At 35.5% G+C, this 15,184-nt stretch overlaps 1 protein-coding gene across 3 annotated transcripts in view; it reads right to left on the bottom strand.

Moving 5' to 3' along the window:
- The window catches only part of neurl1ab (neuralized E3 ubiquitin protein ligase 1Ab), a 41,302-nt gene that overhangs the window by 19,038 nt on the left and 7,080 nt on the right, over positions 1-15,184 (bottom strand). For 2 of the 3 annotated variants that reach the window (XR_008839271.1, XR_008839272.1), the window contains exons 3-6: positions 14,732-15,053; positions 6,184-6,804; positions 4,272-4,427; positions 3,901-4,188 (exon numbers count right to left, since the gene is read on the bottom strand). Coding sequence is in view for 1 of the 3 variants with exons in the window: in XM_056477524.1 (XP_056333499.1) it covers positions 3,962-4,188; positions 4,272-4,427; positions 6,184-6,804; positions 14,732-15,053 (1,326 nt within the window). In the remaining 2 variants the exon portion in view is untranslated. Of the gene's footprint in view, positions 1-3,131; positions 4,189-4,271; positions 4,428-6,183; positions 6,805-14,731; positions 15,054-15,184 lie in introns of those variants that run through there. The other variant, XM_056477524.1, reaches the window with a different exon arrangement.

A 15,184-nucleotide genomic window follows, 5' to 3' on the forward strand; every position in this document is an offset into this window, starting at 1 on the left:
TTTTATTTAATGTTTACAATTCAAATCCAATTAGATCCACTTTATTTGGTATACACAGCAAATCTCTCATACAGCATTTCTACTAAAAGACAAAAAAAATTACTTTACAAACTGTATTGTAAATAAATCAAATGGACATTTTCATATCAGTCAATAATATTACTGAAATTAATTTGAAAACGGAATAAACATAAATTTACACACATTTACACAAGTAAATACATAGACTCAATGATGGGCTAAAAATCTTTGGAAATCTGCGGATTTCTGTGTGTGCAGATTCTGTTTGGGCCTAGTAATGAGCTATGACACGGTTCAGCGACAACTAGTCAGAATGTAGAAATCCACCGCTTGAGAGGATTCCAGAGAATACAGTCCTGTGAACTCTGGTTTTGACCACAGTTGTTCCCAAGGTTTTTAGTATTGCAGTTGCAGAATTTCCAGTTATTTACGATGTTTTCTTACAGGGACCTAAATAAAAAAATTTACTGGTGAGTTACTTATGTGCATTAATGTTATATATGTTTTATTGTAAACGGGAACCTTACGCTAATGACAGTACAAAACAGTATTGCTTCGTCAGAATATTTCAGACATATGGACATACTGGATACGCAACAACTTGATCTTCCATAGTTAAATGAATTTGATAAAAAGCATGCAACATTTTCACACTAGAAAGCACATTTTTTAAGTGGGAATGTAAGTGATTTGCTGATATGATAATGGCCCCTTTAAATACGAGATCAATATAGCGAATTTTTACACTCTTGCCACCTGAGCTGTGAAAGTAGACAGTGTTGTAGCCAGGGCGGCCAAAGCAAACGCTCTCGCCGCACTTCGGTGTAAATGCACAGTCAAAGGGATAGTTCACCCAAAAATTAAAAGGCTGCATTCACTTCCTCACCCTTCACTTGTTCAAAACCCTATTTTGAACACAATGAATATTTTGAAGAATTCTGGTTGCTAGCACCCATTGACTTCTGCTATGGAAGTCAATGGCTGCCAGCAACCAGCATTCTTCAAATTAACTCTTGTGTTCAACAAAAAATAAAATAAAAGCTTTAAAACCACATGGAGGAGATTAAATATGAGTTAATTTTTTATTTTTGGGTGAACTATCCCTTTAATGCACGCACTCTGCAAGCTCACCCATGCTTGTATTCAAGATTAAACTTCCCCTACACGTGTTTTAATGAACAAATGATATCATAATTGGCTAAAACGCATGCACCGGGTAATTTATTTCCCTGACAGGTGTGCAGCCATGTGGATCAGGCCATAGTTCTAGTGCAACCAAATTCAGACCACCTTCCACAGGGTCTGCTATCTCAGTGCGCTCCTGGATCCTCATGACTGTATTCGCATAATTACTTTTTCCTGTAAACCACAGCCTTTTTCTAAGTAAACTGCCAGTGTTAAAGCACCTTAGGTGACAAGTGCATTTTCTTGTTGATTGACACCATGTTAATATGCTGTATACTCCTGCTTGTGCTGGATGATGTGATGTTATTGTCACTGAATAAGCTTTTAGTTGTTGTTCTTCGATGGTCTTAATATGCAGCATCATTTTTCTTATAAAACGTCCGTTTTTTACTCAAATATATCAAGGTCTGTTTACTGACTAGATGCACTTTTAAATATCTATCTATCTATCTATCTATCTATCTATCTATCTATCTATCTATCTATCTATCTATCTATCTATCTATCTATCTATCTATCTATCTATCTATCTATCTATCTATCTATCTATCTATCTATCTATCTATCTATCTATCTATCTATCTATCTATCTATCTATCTATCTATCAGGTAATTTCTTTGTGCAATTAAAGTGAAATTCCTAATAAACCAAGACTCAAGTGTATATTTGTACTATGCATTATACTGAATTATATATATGAGCAATATCACATGAGTCGCATTGCAATATGGCTGTATATTGGCACTGGTGGGAGGCATACGTTTGCTCGAGGCTGCAGACCTAGTGCCTTAGTGCCCCCCACCAGTGCCATTATACAGCCATTTCACACTGCTACGAGTGTGATATTGCATTTATACAACAGTTCGATGGCATAATAGTGTATATAAAAAAGAAAATCAAACATGGAGAGTCTCAAAAACCCTTTTGCATGAGGGACTACTTCTGCCATTCCTGCAGATCTGCAGCTGACGTCAGAACAGCAGAAACCGTTGCAAGTTCACAAATGTCATTTTAGAGCTAGTATTTGAATGATTCTCTAGCTTAATGTCTAAAATGATGACAAAACAGGTAATTTTGCTCACATTTTAAGATTTAAAAGGCTGAACGGCATGAAATGCCATCAGTCTACAAAGATTTCACAGTATTTCTCTATTACAATCAGGAGATCACAATAATTAACCCCAAAAAAGCCAAAGCAACACAAACACAGCAAGTTTCTGTGGTATAAATACAGCACTACAAAATACAGATGAGCAATATCTTAGAATGTCACACTGTTCATGCTTTATAATGGTTTATTCAGCTGTAGTTTGAAACTTACACTGAGAAAATGCATTTTTTTCCCCCTAAGGGCTTATTATGCGGCCTCTGTCGCCATCTTGTGGCGGAACGTCACGCTGATGGCGGCCGAGGTGCTGAATCCAATGCTCCAAAACTATAAATATTTTTAAAATAAGCCCTTTCCTTATAAATAAACTGCACAGTTGCAATCTAAACAACTATATTCTTGACTAAAAAGCCTCAAAAGTATATTATGTTGTAAAACAGTTTGTCAAACATTTGTCAAACTTTAGAGTGCCCTCTGCTTCTCTCTGTATGTGGGCGGAGTAATACACAAGGGTGAAGAGGTTGTAGGAGTGCTGTTATTTGCAAATAATCACACGGCTATCAGCCAATCAGATTCAAGAACTAGACAGAACTGTTGTGTGTGTATGTATATATATGTATATATATATATATATATACATATATATATATATATATATATATATATATATATATATATATATATATATATATATATATATATATATTGCTGTCACTAAACCTTTTTTTTTTTTTACAGATTTACAATTTAAAAACAATTTAAAATGTGATTATACCTATATATAGTCACAATAATAACTAGAAGCTCTGTGTTGGGTATCATTACAATTACAGCTTTATTCCACATAGTTAAAACAAAAGTTACTGACACTTACAGTACAATGTCGTGGATATAATGTATGGTATGTAAAAGCACATTTGTAGTTTTTTCAGAGTTTTGTTTTGCAAAAAACTGCAAATATTTGGCAACACATTAAACTCACAATACATTCTGATTTCAGATTGGTATACAAGTGAAAGAAATATTAATTTTCTTTTAAATGTTATTAGACGTTGGAACAGTTCTCTAAAAAGTACAAAAAAGCCTGAAATCATTCATTTTACTTCGGTTTAGTCCCTTATTTAACAGGGATCGCCACAGCAGAATGAACCGCCAACTATTCTGGTATATGTTTTATGCAGCGGATGCCTTTTCCACCTATACACACTCTATCATTCACACATGCACTCATTCACTATGGCCAATTTTATTTATCCAATTCACCTACATCGCATGTCTTTGGACTGTGGGGGAAACCAGAGCAAACTGAAATCAGTATTAGTGTAATAGTAATACCAGATTTCCCATTATTCACATCAAGTCATATCTCAATACATATTTACAGAATCTGGTATTAAAGTCATGACATATACAGTATTAACATTGCGCCGTATGCACATCATATCATATGAACACAGTCACTCCCAAGATGATTCAGCATTTTTGGTCAGATGCTTAGTAAATAAAATAGTCCTTTAATGCCTTTTGCTGAGCACAAGCAGCTTTTTAATAGACTTGAGAAACACCTCTCAACCAGGACACTGACCTTTACCTCCTCAGAACCCTCCAGATTTAGTAATCAGTGTTTTGGAGTGGTGTCTGCCAGGTCACATGCTGCGGTATATTTTGATGATGTCTCTGATAGGGCTGCGACACACGGGGCAGGATGGGTTGGACTTCTCTGTCAGCTTCACACCACAGTCGGAGCACACACACATGTGTCCGCACGCATACAGCACTGAGTCCACCGGCCTATCACAGCAAATCAAACACTCCTCTCCAGTCAAAGCACAGCAGGATGGAGACTCTGAGGACGGCGAACCGAATGCTGTACCTGGAGATCAAAGACAACAGAAGTGATGTTTTTGGTTGAAGAATTTGGTGAGTAAAACACCAGAATGAGAGACAGAAACGTACCCAAGGAACTACTGAGGCTTTGTGGGCGGGGTTGAGAGCTGTCTGTACATCTCCTGACTGCTGTACTGTGAATCTGATTGGCTGAGAGGTGACTGGCATCACTAAAGATGGACCTCTGTGTTTCTGAACAGGAGGGAGAGTAACCACGGGAAGTGCCTGAAGACAAACACAAACAAAACTTGATAAAAAGAAATGTATGTGTGCTCCTGTAATGCTTTCCATTTAATAATACAATTTAATTTTACAATTCATTTAATAATTACATTTTTTACTGCTGCAAACATAATGATTTTAATAACATTTTTACATTTACATTACCTTTTAAATTATTTATAGATTTTAATTTCTTTACTATTTGATTTGTTTACCCTGTTCTTGCACTGTTTTCTATTGTTGCAGTGTCATACATTTAAAAAATGAATTGACATATATTTTATTATCAATTCAATTCTTGTTTATTTATATAGTGCAGGGGTGCCCAAACTCAGTCCTGGAGGGCTGGTGTACTGCAAAGTTTAGTTCCAACCTCAATCAGACACACCTGGGCTAGCTAATCAAGCTCTTACTAGGCTTTCTAGAAAGTTGAAGCTAAAATCTGCAGGACAACAGCACTCAAGGACCAAGTTTGATCAACCCTTGTATAGCACTTTTCACAATAATTATTGTTTCAAAGCACCTTTACAAAAGGCGCCTATTATTGCATTACTATCAAATTCAGAACAGTTATTATTAGTTACCATAACTTTATTAGTTACTAATAACTTTAACTAATTAACTAGTAACTATATAGTTATTATATATAAACAGTGGTGTAAAGTAACAAATTATTGAGTAGTGTTTCTCGGGAATTGTAATTTACTAAGTAGTTTTAAAATGTGTACTTTACTTTCCCTTGAGTACATTTTTAGTGCTGTATTGGTACTTTTACCCCACTATTTTCCTTCAACCTGCAGTCACTACTTTATTTTTTCTTGTCTATGGGGATTAGAAAACGTCCAACCTAAAATCAACCAAATATCAAGGTCTAATGTTACATCTTGACGTTGTATGGGCGTTAAAACTATGACATCTACCAGATGTTGGATTTTGGTTGCCATATTTGACGAGTAAATGTCAGTATTTGACATCAATATGACTGGTTTAAGATGTTGGCTCGACGTTAGATTTGGGTCACTTTCTAACACAACCTAAAATCAACCAAATATCAACATCATTTGACGCCATTATTGTATATCAAAATAACATTATCCTTAGAGGCTGGCTAGACATTGAATTTTGGTCACCTGATGTCACAACCTAAGTTTAATTCAATTCATCTTTATTTATATAGCGCTTTTACAATGTAGATTGTGTCAAAGCAGCTTCACATAGAAGATTATAGTGAATTGAAAACAGTGTAGTTTAGTTTTCAGAGTTTAAGTTCAGTTCAGTTTAGATTAGTTCAGTTCAGTTCAACGTGTTTTAATATTCACTGCTGAGTAAATATCTAAATATATCTAAAATAAATCTAACCTAATATTAATGTCTTATGACGTTGTGTGCCTGCTGGGCAATAACTAAATGCACTACAGAATGTTACGTTTACACACACATGCACACATTACATGTAAATGCATCAACATTTTACAGCGTAATACTCACTACTCATGAGTACTTTTAAAAGGGCTACTTTTTACTCATAATTTGAGTAATATTTACAACAGACACTTTTACTCTACTTGCACTACATTTTTAGGCAAGTAATGGTTCTTTTACTTAAAGGATTTTTCAGTACTCTTTCCACGACGATTTATAAACAGCAGTTATATTACTTAGTATTTTACTTAATCAAAAAGGTAAAGTAAAATATGATACTTTATTATAATATTTAGTAATTCATTCATGTCATGATTTTTATAATGATATTGTTTACCCAGTATGCTGATTTGCTTAATGTGTGTCTGCAAGTGAAAGATCATCCACAGAGGAGCTGAATTATCCACACACATCTCTCTACGAGCTCTGCCTCCATTATGACTCACAAGCACCTCCCCCTCAGCTGTTGCACGGAAACCGATGATGTCTCCGCCGACAAGTGCTGAGGTCATGCTGCTAAAAGCCCAGAACTCTTTCCGGTCCAGCAGATCGTCCGGATCCACCGGCAGGTGCTTTGAGTTTATATGAGCTGGATTGCAAGAAGTGAATCCATAAGACAAAAATCCTGATGACCTGAGTGACACCTTCAGGAACACACACTCTCCACATCGCAGCGGCCGGTGTGTGAACACCAGAGCGCAGGTCTCGCGTCTGTTGTAGTAACGCACTGCAATGTGTTCGGTCAGCAGACGCAGAGCACTTCCATGGACGCTGTGGAAATGTAGGTCATCGCTGAGCTGACGGGACAGCAGCAAGTTGAGGGCGTTTGGAGAGCTGGAGAAAGATGGCAGATCCTCCTGGAGGTCAAGCTCTGAGCAGCCGCTGGATAGATGCCAGTCGTCCATGCCTTCATGAGTCACTGCAGGACTGAGATATTCTGCTGGCAGCATCTTACTGTCTGGAAAACAAACACACACAGTGTTTAAAATCACAATCATGCTATTTTTCAAAGTAACTAACATTTTTTTGCTTTGCAGATAGTAAATATTTGAGGAGGGAATTGAAAAACCAGAGAGATAGAAGTGAGCTACCTTGCAATCAACAAGTAAACCCTTGCAATCACAACAATATGATACTTGTTTTCCCAATCTTGAAAAGCTGTTTGTTTGTTTGTTTCTTTGTTTGTTTGTTTGTTTGTTTGTTTGTTTGTTTGTTTAAAACTGTTGGTCCCTCTTTTTGAACATAAAAGAGAAAATGACACGTGCAACTTGAATTATTGCCATTGCTTAAAAACTTTGCTGCATATATTTAAACTGGGTCTTAAAGAAGACGACTGTCAGATTGTAGCTGAAATGAAAATAGTATAAAATAAGATTAGTCATGTGTTATATGAAAATAATAAAACAATAAATTAAGTTCGCCAAAACCTCTTTTACCCGAACATTGAGAGAAATTAAAGCTTAACATTTGAACAAGTTTAAACTAATTAATTTATTCATTCATTCATTCATTTTCTTTTCGGCTTAGTCCCTTTATTAATCTGGGGTCCCCACAGCGGAATGAACCGCCAACTAATCCAGCATATGTTTTACGCAGCGAATGCCCTTCCAGCCTCAACCAACACTGGGAAACACCCATACACACATACACACTCGTTCACACACATACAATACGGCCAATTTAGTTTACTCAATTAACCTGCACCGCATGTCTTTGGACATATAAGAGTGTCCCTTATTTCTGTGTAGGGTTTGAGCAATATAAACTAAAATATTTAATATTGCTATATTTCATTTGAAAATTAAATTTAAATATATATTTTTAAATAATATCTGTTATCAGTATTCAATAATCTTTCAAATATTAAAAATATATATACAAAAAAATATATAAATATATATAATATAAAGTATGTTATTAAATATATTATTGTGGTAAATTTAGAAAAACTATAAGCTGAGAATTACATGTTTTAAACCCCACCAGACTGAATTCAATTGAATCTCATTTATAACTCATAATTGCTAAAAAGAATTCTAATATTCCTGCTAAAAAAGAACCACTCAAGTGGCATCACACAATGAATCTAAAACCAATACAGTGATTTTGCACATCCCAAAAAGGGTGTGGCACACAATGCAAATCCCACAACAGTTCTATTAGCAATTACAATAGCAACAATTTGACTTTAGAGGCTAATTCATATAATTTTGTACAATTTCATTTAGACATCCTTGTAAGATCTTTTCATGATGCCCCAGTGATGCTTATGATAAGTGGTGGGATTAAGAGAGGGTCTTTTAACAAAAAAAAAACCTCACATTTGATTCCAAATGACATGCAGCATTATTGTACTTGCATAGCAACGCCCTGGCAACCATCCACAACACATTCACTGTGGCAGAGAGTTTTGCAAGAGTAAGCAGCCCTCATATTTCCCCCTCAGAATCTATTGCTCATGTAAGCCTGCAATCAGCAGCACCAATATAATTGCACTGGGTGGTTTTTCATGTTGACCTCAGTCAGGAAAAATGCTGCAAATGGCCGTCAGCAGTGGACAGACGCTGATGAGAACACCAGAGCTTCCTCGATGGAAATTACTGGTCTGCTATAACTTTCAGTCTAGCCGCATCAGCAGAAACAAATGCGGTAGATGTTCCTCTCTGGGTTGTTTTTAGTTTCCGGGCTTGACATTGATGCTTTCCACTCAACTTTAGCTGACGCTCACTGGTCTGAACAGGAACTATCGAGACGTGAAGGCTTCAGTGACACTGGGGTCATGATGAATCAGATGACCAAAATGAAGGTACTTTTCCAGCATTTTATACTGATGTTTGAGTTATAAAAATACTTCATCCGCACTCAGGATGATTATATTTTATATCAAACAATGTACACCAGTTTGGCTAATTTACTTTTAAAAGGTCATTAATTACTAGTTACAAATTACATAATTACTTTCCGAATTACTTTGTCTGAAAATATGTAATGTAATGTGTGTATTTATATAGCGCATTTATCTTGTATGGCCATACACCCAAAGTGCTTCACAATCATGAGGGGGGTCTCTCCACACAACCAGTGTGCAGCATCCACTTGGAAGATGCAACGGCAGCCACAGGACAATGACACCAGTGCGCTTAACACACACCAGCTATAGGTGGAGTGGAGAGAAAGTGATAAAGCAAATTCAGTGAATGGGGATGATTTAGATGGTTAATAGCCGATGAAGGGAATTTGGCCCCCCGATGGAGGGAATTTACACCCCTACTCCATGGAATTTTTAATGACCACAGAGAATCAAAAAATTGGTTTAACGTCTCATGCAAAAGACGAGACTCACTGACAATATAGTGTCCCCTTCACTATACTGGGGCATCAGGACTCACACAGACTGCAGGTTGAGTGCCCTCTCAACATGCCTGCTAGCGGCATCACTACCACCACTGCCAACAGCAACCTAGTATCCCATCCAGGTATTGACCAGGCTCAGCCCTGCTTGGCTTCAGTAAGTAACAGCTCTTGAGCTGCAGGGTGATATGGCTGTGGCTAGCTCTCAATAATATAGTTACTCAATAAGTAATGTAATTATTTGTCTCATTTTTACTTTAAAACTCAATTAATCTGAATTCATAGACAAGATAAATTACAATTTTAGTTATTTACATATCAGTCAAACCTGGCCTTTTAGCTGTTTTAAATAACTTAACTAAAAAGAAAAGTGAAACATCATGTGTATCAACATTTTAAAATAACACCTCCATATTACATACATACCTTATAGTAATTTATTTCTGACTAAAAAAAATTATTTTTTTCTTAAAGTAATAAAAAAGAAATCAAAATGTACAATGTTTATTTAGCTAGCTCACATTGTTATTCTTAGGGTGAATAATTAATCAGTGCAAGTTAATCCACTGAAAAAGCCTATCAAATAATAGATAACTTCAATATACATTTGACCAACCCTATAATGGTTCATACCATTGTGAATGCATGTTTGAAACCAGCAAATCTAGAGCACCAACAGACAGTGTAAGTGTTCACAAAACCTGTTTCTTTAAATAAGGCATTTATAGATGCAGTGTATGCTAAACTAGATGCATAATTTGTATTTTATTATACACTGGCTCACACACGGAAGTTAAACAGTAAAATAAAAAATATGTGCAGTCTTTCATGGTCATCCATTAATAGGTGCAAGAAAGCAAACCTTTCACCATTTACTTAATATCACAAATGTCATTGAGAACCACTCAGTGTCTCTCAAACAGATTAGATTTAATAAAATTTCATGTATAAATTTGGTTCACTGAGGAATATTAGCGAACATAAACGAAAAACTCGAACTACACCCATCCCCCTCTCCCCCCCGATCGTCAATGTGTAATTAGCACCCTAGTAGGAGGTACCGAAGGTCATACCGAAATAAAAAAAATGACTTTTTTGTGCAGTTGTCTGACAAATCTACATGTCTTAATTTAAAAAATAGAAATATTCTACAAAATATATCTGTATAACAAAATATAAAAAAAACAACAATGCAATAATCTGCTTCTGTGAACTGATTCATGCAGAAATGTTGAATAAAGACTATTTTAGGCAAGTATAAGTAACTGTAATTAGATTATCTACAAATGTAATGTAATCCCTTACTTTACTTTTCCAGTGAATAAGTAATTTAATTAGAGTAATTAGTTGCTTTATAAAACACTGACACCAGCACTATGACACAGTGCCAGATGTGATGTGATCGACATTAATGAGCACAGGAGGTTATTTCAGTCATGACATCTGCCCATCTGACTATAAAGACGTTTTGGAAGTGGCAGAGGTAACGTGAGAGATCACAGCGTGTGCAAATCGCTCGCGGCATGATTAGTGTTCATCTATAAACCAACCATCCATGTTTATTTATACAGAGGAAAAGTGCAACTGAAAATAAGCTCAAACACACACAAGCTCGAATGTTGGTGGCTGGCTACTGTAATGGAAGTAAAATATAATGCTGCATGTATACTGTGTATTTGTGTCTAGTCATTTGGAAAGCTGAGATCTGGTTATATAATGAAGGTTAAATTAGTCAAACTGCCCCATGGGTTAACTGATGTTACACTAATACTGACCACAGATATCAGTCCTACACACACACACTCTGTCTAGGCTTATCAACACACCCACATCCCACTGATGAGACATACTGCCTGCTACCTAACTCCGTGGAAACACTGACTATTTTTACTCAGACATGAGAGAAAGGAGAGACTATAGAGAATGGAAATGTGTGCCATTACAGCGCAAAGCATTCTGGGAATTTGGAACTTGGGAATCTGGATCCCGCTGATTTTTATAGATTTATTGTATCATATATAGACTGACTTGCAATAAACTAAGTGCTCACACTACAAATAAAGAAAAGAATATATGTTAATATTTTCTTTGAGAGCTCGTTGTTTCTCTGTCACTAATGGATAGGCTGGTTCATTTATTTAATCTGCTCTCTGTACATCTGTGCTTGGCTTGTCTAGCTTCTGGAATAGTGTGGAATGCATATTTTTAGTTTGTCAGACACATAAAGGGTCTACACCCTTTTTGTGTCTGACACGTAAAGGTATCTACATGTTAGTTCATTTCATTCTGAGTGTTTGCAAGATGTTTTTTAAAAGGTGTTACTATGAAATGGTCAGCTTTTCAACCCAGGCTTATTACGGACGCATACCCAGCTCTACATTTCTGGATACATCGAAATACGTAACTGGAGGTACGTCTGCTCGCAGTTTTTGTTTTTGCAAATCCACCAGATAAATCCGCTGTGTAGACTTTTCTATTGGTCTCAAATTTCTCTTGTGTGTCCTCTTCTCGCATAAATCCACCAGAGGGCGCAATATACGCTTCGTCTCTAAACCCAACCGATAGTGTTTTTAAAAGCAATCTAGAAAAAGAAAATCAAATTTGCTTTTGTTTTAAATGGTTTCTGGAACCATTCTTCACCAGACTCGAACCCTGTCGTCATGGTCAATTTTGCTCTGTGTCCCAAGCCCATCAGCATATACAGTGAGCTACTGGGCAAACTGGTAACATGGGGAAAGCCGTCCATACGGAGGTAAACAGCCAGCCGGTATCGCTAAAAGAAACAAGCCGTTGGCGGCTGTGTATAGTTCATTTTAGATAAGCAATGCAGCCATATGTAACTCTGGCTATATAATTTGCGTTTTGCAGAAATGTAGACAGGAGTATGTATCCACAATAAGCATGCGTTGGGTGATTTGCATTGATTTATATTGTGCGCTCCTGATCGTGTCCAAAAAAATGCAGAAGATTCCCATTCTCTGTCTCATACGCTGCCGGTTAAAAGTTTGGGGTCAGTAGGATTTTTAAATGTTTTAAAATAAGCTTCTCCTGCTCACCAAGGCTGCATTTATTTCATCAAAAATACGGTACAAATTGTAAAATTGTGAAATGTTATTGTACTATAAAGTAACTGTTCAAAAGTAGTTTATCATTTAATTTAATCATTTATTCCAGTAATTTTAATGATGAATTTTCAGCTTCATTACTGTAGTCTTCACAGTCACATGATCATTCAGAAATCACTCTAATATTAATCATTATTGTTATTGTAGTTATTATTATTATTATTATTATTATTATTATTATTATTATTATTATTATTATTATTATTATCATAGTAATAGTAATAAAAGCAATAATGACTAGAGTAATAATACACACAATGAGTAATAAATAAATATTTAATAAATAAATATTGAACAATTACATTTTTTTTACATTTAATAAATGACGCCTTGATGAACAGAATAATTTTCTTTAAAAAAACGACTTTTGACCGCTAGTGTAGGTTTGCATTCACTAAGATGTACTTAATTTATACACAATGTATTAGTCTTATACCTTAGCTTAGATGTATGTATTTAATAGGAGAGTGTTGAAGAGTGACTCGAGAGTAAATTTTTTAGTTTTGCAACAGTAGTTCAAAACAATGTTGCTTCTCTCGCAATAAGCTACTTTTTCCAAAAAAAACAGCAGTATTATGTGGCAAAACAATGTGGCAAGTTGTGCATTCTTTTTGTTCACATACAAAAGCTGTGAGAACTGCTATATTAATTAAACTGTACCTCTAAGTATCCATAAAAATATATTAATTTGATTCTTTGTTTGTTTGATTTTTAAAAATGCACTGGTTCAACTTTCAGCAGTGAAAATTAAACCACACTGAAAAGAACTGAACTGAACTTCAACTCTGAAAACTGGACTGAAATAGTTTCAATTTACTAACAATTTACTTAACATAGAAATTCTATGTTAAGCTGCATTGACACAATCTACATTGTAAAAGCGCTATAAAAAAACATGAATTGAATTGATTCTTTTGATACTATTTAACTGTAGAAAAATTTAGGGCCAGTATGTTTTTTATCAATGTTTATATATTTACCAAGGACTCAGTACAAAGTGACCGCTAAAATTTTGACAATGTTAATAAGCTAAAAATAAAAATAATAAGCTAAAATATTTAAAAAGGAGCTTTTTAAAACTGTAACATTTTATTGTTACTTAATTAATAAAAGATTCCTGAAAAAATGGCTTTAATAAAAATATTAAGCAGCACATTTTGTTTTCAACATATTGATAATAATAATAATAGTGTTTCTTGGTCACCAAATCAGCATGTTAGAATGATTTCTGAAGAAGGATGAGTTGTTGAAGACTGCAGTAATGACCACTGAAAATTCATCTCCAACCTTAAAATTACATTATATAATAGATTTAAATGTAAAATATTTTCATTTATTATTATATTTAAATTTAATTTCAAATGTATCTCTTAAAATATATCATCTTTTTGTAGCCGTAATTTAATTTATTTTGTAGCAGTATTTCTGTTAATTTTGTACATCTACTTTAACAAACTTTCAAAGTTACATGGTAAACTCTGTAAACTGTTGACATTACAGCTACCAACCAGAACACTGCTGAATAATAACAAAAAACATCAAATGTAATTTGAATTTGTATACGTTTATAAATGCCTTAGCAATATCTAAAAGCAAAACATAGCTTCTTTCCATGTGGAAATGCATAATTAGCTTAATTAAACCTGACCTAGTTCTTAAAAAATGAGGAATGGAAAATAACTTTGAGTTTATTGTTATTAAGTTATTAAGCCACTGGCTTCCTCGGATCAGGACTGGTGGAGCTGTGCTTCGGTGGATTCGCTCTACAGTGTTTGAACTTTCAGCAGTGAAATTTAAACCACACTGAACTAAACTAAACTTAACTCTGAAATCTGGACTTTACTAGAACTATGTTAAGCAGCTTTGACACAATCTATATTGTAAAAAGTGCTATATAAATAAACATAAATTGAATTGAATTATTGAATTTATTAACAACAATTTGTTTTTCTCACTTTGCCCATCTGGAATTCCCCAGCATACGTTTTTCATTGCAAAAGTGAACGTGTTGCTAGGCAATTGCTCCAATCTCTCCCATCTTTTTTCCATTGGGCAGTTTTGTAATTAGGATAAGAGGGTATAAATCTACAATTCTATTTTTAAATGCTGTGTGTTTAAATTGTTTAAACATGCTCGGCACGGCGAAAACAAACTGACCTCAATGAACTGTACAACTCTTCAAGCGGTCAGCACGTGTTCAGTGAAGCACAGCTCAGATACTGGCCTACATTGCACGCCGACCTAGAGCGAAAACAATTTCACTCGCAGCAAACTCTGAATGGCACGTCATCTGATCTGCGCAGAGACTTACTTCACCAACACATCCAGGCAAACCAGCTTCAGGCAGTTTGAGGACTTCTTGGTGTAGGACATGAAGGGACATTATAAATTGATGGAATGTGAACTCACCGAGTAGATGTACTCCACGTGTCAGCCCATAAATGTCAATGATGGCCCACACTGGTTCTCCGGCTGGTACACCACTAAAGAAGAAGATCGGAGAGCCGCCGTTCACCCTGTAAAACACTCGGCCTATGTTATCCAGCCAGAACGACAGAATGGTTCCTTCTTCACAATGTTCCTCAGGAAGTGCTCGGCCCCAAAATCCCTGCTCGCTGACTAGATCTGGGCAAGCGAACCGTGGCAGCCATGCTGAACTTATATCAGATGGGTCCACAATACTGAAACCCAGCCGCAGGGCACCGCTCCAACATCCCTGTGTCTTTGTGATCTGAAAGAAGACAAGTGAGTTGACACATACACCTGATATTAAGTTGCATTTTGTCAATATGGTCAAAAGTGAACAACACTTAAAGAGTCACAAAACACCAAAACACAGTTTTTGAGATGTTGACAGTCATT

The sequence above is a fragment of the Danio aesculapii genome, chromosome 17, assembly GCF_903798145.1.
Source record: "Danio aesculapii chromosome 17, fDanAes4.1, whole genome shotgun sequence".
NCBI classification, from domain to species: domain Eukaryota; kingdom Metazoa; phylum Chordata; class Actinopteri; order Cypriniformes; family Danionidae; genus Danio; species Danio aesculapii.